The following is a 5,391-nucleotide window of genomic DNA, read 5'->3' on the forward strand; positions in this document are numbered from 1 at the left end:
TATTATTATTATTATTATTATTATTATTATTATTATTATTATTATTATTATTATTATTATTTTCCTGACATTGGGTGAGTGAAGAGACATTTGAATTCAAGTTATCCTACACAAATAACTGAATGATGTTATTGAGCCACTTACACATACTTTTTTGGCCATGATTCACTAAATCCCAAACCAACCACTCTGCAATAACCATTTTTTTCTTTTCTTAGAGTTAGGCGGGACGGCGTTAGATTGCTGGAGCCTGGACTCATTTGTTGACTCGTATTCAAGTCAAGCCAACTACCATAAACGCAGCCAAATTTTCTAACAAAAAAGTTAATTGGGTTGTGAAAATTCCAGTGGGCACTAACTTGGTAGGTCCCCCTGCGTACATGAATAACATCCCATAGTCAACCCTAATGCCTATATAAACCCCCACCCATTTCCTAACACAGCACAAGCCCACTAAATCTTATTGTTAATCTCTTATTAATCCCCAAAATGAGCCTCTCCATACACCTACCCATTTTCTTCTTCCTCTTAATAACTCTTTTTAGCGCCTTAGCCCATGCAGCCAGATTTGATATAAGAAACAATTGTCCCTTCACAGTTTGGGCAGCAGCCGTTCCTGGTGGTGGCAGGCGGCTCAACCCACGCGAGTCTTGGCCCCTTGACGTCAACGCTGGCACAACAGGGGCCCGCATTTGGGCTCGAACTGGGTGCAATTTCGATGGCTCTGGGCGTGGCAGATGTCAAACCGGTGACTGTGGTGGACTTCTTCAATGCCAAGCTTATGGTGCATCTCCAAACACCCTTGCTGAATTTGCGCTAAATCAATATCAAAACTTGGATTTCTTTGACATCTCTCTTGTTGATGGGTTTAATGTTCCTATGGAATTTAGTCCCACCTCTGGTGGGTGCACCAAAGGAATAAGATGTACCGCTGATATCAATGGACAGTGCCCAGCTCAATTGAAAGCTCCTAGTGGGTGTAACAACCCTTGTACTATATTCAAGACCAATGAATATTGTTGCAATTCTGGAAACTGTGGACCTACAAATTATTCCAAATTTTTCAAGGATCGGTGCCCGAGTGCTTATAGTTACCCTAAGGATGATGCAACAAGCACATTTACTTGCAATGGTGGGACTAACTATAAGGTGGTGTTCTGCCCTTGAAGTAGAACTTTGCTTTCGTATATGAGGCATAAAACTAGTTGCAAGTATGCAAATAAGAGGTGTAAGTAATCAAAGCTCTGAAGCTTTGTTAGCATCCGTAATTAGTGTTGCGCAGACGCTATGAAACGTATTCACTTTGACGTACGCTGTATTAAAATATCTATGTAAGCTTGTGCCAAAAAACAATAATAATAAAAGATCTCTATGAAACATGGAAGAACTTAACGTTCATAAGTCATAAACTCCTTAATGTCTGTTTTTATTTACTTTTTTTTTTTTTTTTTTGGTGAATTATAATTTTATTTTTCAGCTTAACCTAACAACTAACAATGCTTAGTTTTGATTTACAACTATGGTTAGCAACTCTTTATATCGGTGTTTCTGTACATATTTGACTGATATATTAAGTATTGGCCTACGGGGGAAGTAATCAAAGTCTGAGTGCGCCAATATAAGGTTGAATGAACTAACTATTGACACTTAAAAGGTTGTTGAAAATTTAATTGAGCGCCTTATCCACTACAAAAAAAAATGCCTATTAGCGATCAAATATTTTTTACGGACCCAAAAAGCCCTCTCAAAAAATATTATTTGTGATGGCAAAATAAAGCCCTCGCAAATACTTGGTAAAAAGTGAAATATTTGTGACTAACAAAAAAAGCTGTCGCAATTATGTGTTATAGCCGTTACAAATACTAATATTTTGGAGGAAAATTTTCCCTCCATATTATTTGCGAGGAACACTTAAAAATCTCTCGCAAAAAGTGTATTATTTGTGACGGTTAAAAAAATGTCATCACTAATACTAAATTATTTGTGAGGACTAGGATCGACCTTCACAAATAATCACTAAAATGTAAAAAATTTTGGAAGGAAATGTTCCCACCAAATTATTTCCGAGGGACAATAAAAATTCCTTGCAAAAAAATTATTTTCTATGTGAGTTAAAATATACCCTCACTAATACTAAATTATTTGCGAGGGCCATAATTGGCCTTCGCAAATAATCATGAAAATATTAGTTATTCTAAAATTCAAAGAAAAATAAAAAGAAATACATAAAGATATAGCATTTTGTATTCTTTAGATGAACCTTTTGTTTACAGCCTAAAAAAAATGCCTTTTATATACATCCTATAGATGAAAGGTCTGTCCTTATTTTCTAATAAATTTTACCCATAAAAAAATGATAGCACTTTCAACTTCAAAATAGTCGCCTAAAATTCAAAAATAACAGCCTTTTGTACTCTCTTTCTCAAAAGTGAATAAAATTTTCTTCCCATCAAGGAAAGCGAGCTTGTCCAATTGAAATATAAGCCAATTACAATATAAACATTATCAAATAAGTCCTTTTTTTTTCTTTTCTTTTTTGAGCTAAAAAGGATAGAAATGCTTTATTAGAAACAAAGAAGAATTACATTAAATAGTCCTAACACGGAAGCATGAAGAAATTTTTAGCAATTACAAACAATCAACTTTTGTTTCCTTCCCATTTTGTGGAAAATGCTTATTAGATAGATGTCCAACATCAGATTTGTCCTACAATTTTTTTATTTATTTATGTTGTGCTTTGGATAGGAATGAACACAAAATAATAAATTAGTTCCTTCCATGTCTTAGCAACTTTAATAGCATTAAGCTATAAGGAGAGATTTAGATTTCACTTTCTCATGTATTAAAAGTCTCTAGCTTAATGATGATTGCTGTCATATAAGCTTGTCTGAAATCTTAGCTTGCGCTTTCATGATGTCCCACCATATAAATCCATCACAAATATACCACCTTTCTTTGACAAGGCATCAAGGACATGCTTAAAATACAAAACCAGCTCTGCACGTTTATAGACAACAACAACTATAGTTAAATGCACAAACAATGTCTCTAGGAGGCAGTGGCAAACTCTTCATGTACTTATCATCAGCAATAGATCCCACATGCACAGTAGATTCCAATGCACAAGTCTCAGAACCATCTTTGCCCTCTTGCAGTGTAATTTTACTTATTAGTTCTTGAGACTCAAAGCTGACAGCTTGGCCTCAAGAGGTTGCAAGTCATTGCCATGAAAGAGGGATATTCTAGAATACCCATTAGCCCCAACTCTACTCTTGGTCTTCTCCAAGCACCAATTTAGAGCCTCGAGGTCCAAATCCAATCCCACAGCAATCCTTCTTGAATTACTGCAAATCCATTCTGCACTGTCAAACATATAGAATTCATTAGGTATTTACATGCTTTTGGCATTGCAACTGCAAAACAAATTAATGACCTATGCAATCCCCCACCCCCCCTTCCAAAGAATTAGAACATAAAACTATTCACTAACAAAATTTTCTCTCTTCACAAACTCAACCTGGACATTTTTTCACTACCAACTTATAGTAATATGGAGTAATGTGTACCCACTTCTCAATCTACTTCTTTCAAAAACAAAATACAAAATCAAAGGGGAAAGGTAAACTTTATAGAGATGAAATGTGCAGGACTGCCAATCTCATAGAGGAAAAAGGTAAACATTTTGCTTGGCGGATTTTTAGGTAGCATTTGTCATTTTTATTGCTAAAGGCTGACAGCTTACGACTCCTATGGACTGCTGGTTCATATGGAAAAATGACAAAATATAACCAAATAAATTTAGATCACAACAATTATAGAAGAACTTCATTAGGCTTTGATTTCACTATCTATTTATTACTTTGAAAGACATTTGAAGTTCAAGCATCAAAGCACCATAAGATTTGCATATACTAGGTTCACCTTCACGGCTCAAAGAATAATTAAGTACTTGGCCTTTGGAGCTATGCAATTATAATCAGTTTTCGAAACAAAGCCAAATTCCTTACCATATGATATATACAGCTTAAAATCTCCAATTTTTAGAAAGGGTTGCATTGAGGGGGTAGAGAAGAAAATAATACCACTTTAAACAGGCTTAGAGACAAAAACTTACCCCAAAAGACTTGAACTTCAGATGAAACCGTTGATTTGAGAACTCCCACTTCTAAAAAACCCGCCAACAGTCACTTGCGCTCAAGAGCAGGGTTATCTGTAAGAAAATCCTATTAAAATCTATCACTTCAAACTAATTTCATATAATCACAAAACTTCAAACTAATTACCTTATCTGTTTCTCCAACAGTAGACTAAGGATTCTTATGAACTAGGATTGTCCCACCAGGCTTCAATACTCTTAAGATTTCCTCAAACAATCGGTCAATGGGAAATTCAACTGATCTACAGATACAAATAACAGTCTCGAAAGAGGAAGACTCCACAGGCAGCTGATCTATTGTAAGTCAAGACCATAATCAGAAGAGAAATGAAAACAAAATATTTGAATTAGAACTACTATGGAAGCATTTTTAAAAAAAAAAAAAAAAGAGGCTTGAATTTAAAAGACCCTGTAAGAAGGTCAGGTAAAAAAAAGGGCTAATAGAGTTATAAGATTATGTATCTTGTTAGTAGGGATTGGCTCAATAGACTATTCATCAATATTGAATTTAGTAGACAAAGGAACAAAGGAAAGGTACTAAGAACAAGAATTATTATTTCAGTTATGATCCATTACATCCACATATTTCCCTCTTATAGGTTCTTGTAATACACTGCTGCCACTTTCAGTTAGTTATTCTAACTGACTACTAACCAACTAACTATGGGACTTACAGTACAACACTCTCAACTTCTCTTACTATATACACTCAATTAGGGTCTTAACACACTGCTGTTAGATGACATTGGCACATCTAATCTTGGGTAATAACCTTGTTAAAGGTAGGAGGCAATGATAATTATTGTGTTATCACATCTTATGACGTCCAAAGAATTATTTTTATCAAAATAAATTGTATAAGCATATGAAATTGTGAAATTATGATAAACATCTGCCATTTCGAATAGAATATTCATATATTAGAAAATTGGATTTTATTAACTTTCTAAAACAGGTGCAATCAACTTAATAATGCAAGTTTTCTTACTAGTTCAAACTAAAATAACTAAAAAGTTGTAACCTCACGTGCACCCAAAATTCCCTGGATGTGTCTAGCCTCACATAAACCAGGCCCAATTGACTAGCATAGGAAAACATTCGAAGTACCCTAGCACATGCACAAGGGCTGCAAACAAGTGAACAAAACAAGCAATTGTTGTTTTCTTTCTTCCATCTTTTCTTAGGAAAATAAACGATAGTTTACTTCGAGGTTTAGTCACAAATACAACTTTATT

General features: G+C 34.7%; 1 protein-coding gene across 1 annotated transcript; it reads left to right on the forward strand.

The window, feature by feature from the left end:
* The first annotated feature begins 456 nt into the window (after positions 1–456).
* LOC142613831 (protein P21-like) lies at positions 457–1,409 on the forward strand. The gene has a single exon (XM_075786341.1). The coding sequence runs from the start codon at positions 490–492 to the stop codon at positions 1,165–1,167; it is 678 nt and encodes a 225-aa protein (XP_075642456.1). The 5' UTR covers positions 457–489; the 3' UTR covers positions 1,168–1,409.
* Positions 1,410–5,391: the final 3,982 nt, after the last annotated feature.

This window comes from Castanea sativa, chromosome 10 (assembly GCF_040712315.1).
Source record: "Castanea sativa cultivar Marrone di Chiusa Pesio chromosome 10, ASM4071231v1".
In the NCBI taxonomy this organism is placed as follows: Eukaryota; Viridiplantae; Streptophyta; class Magnoliopsida; order Fagales; family Fagaceae; genus Castanea; species Castanea sativa.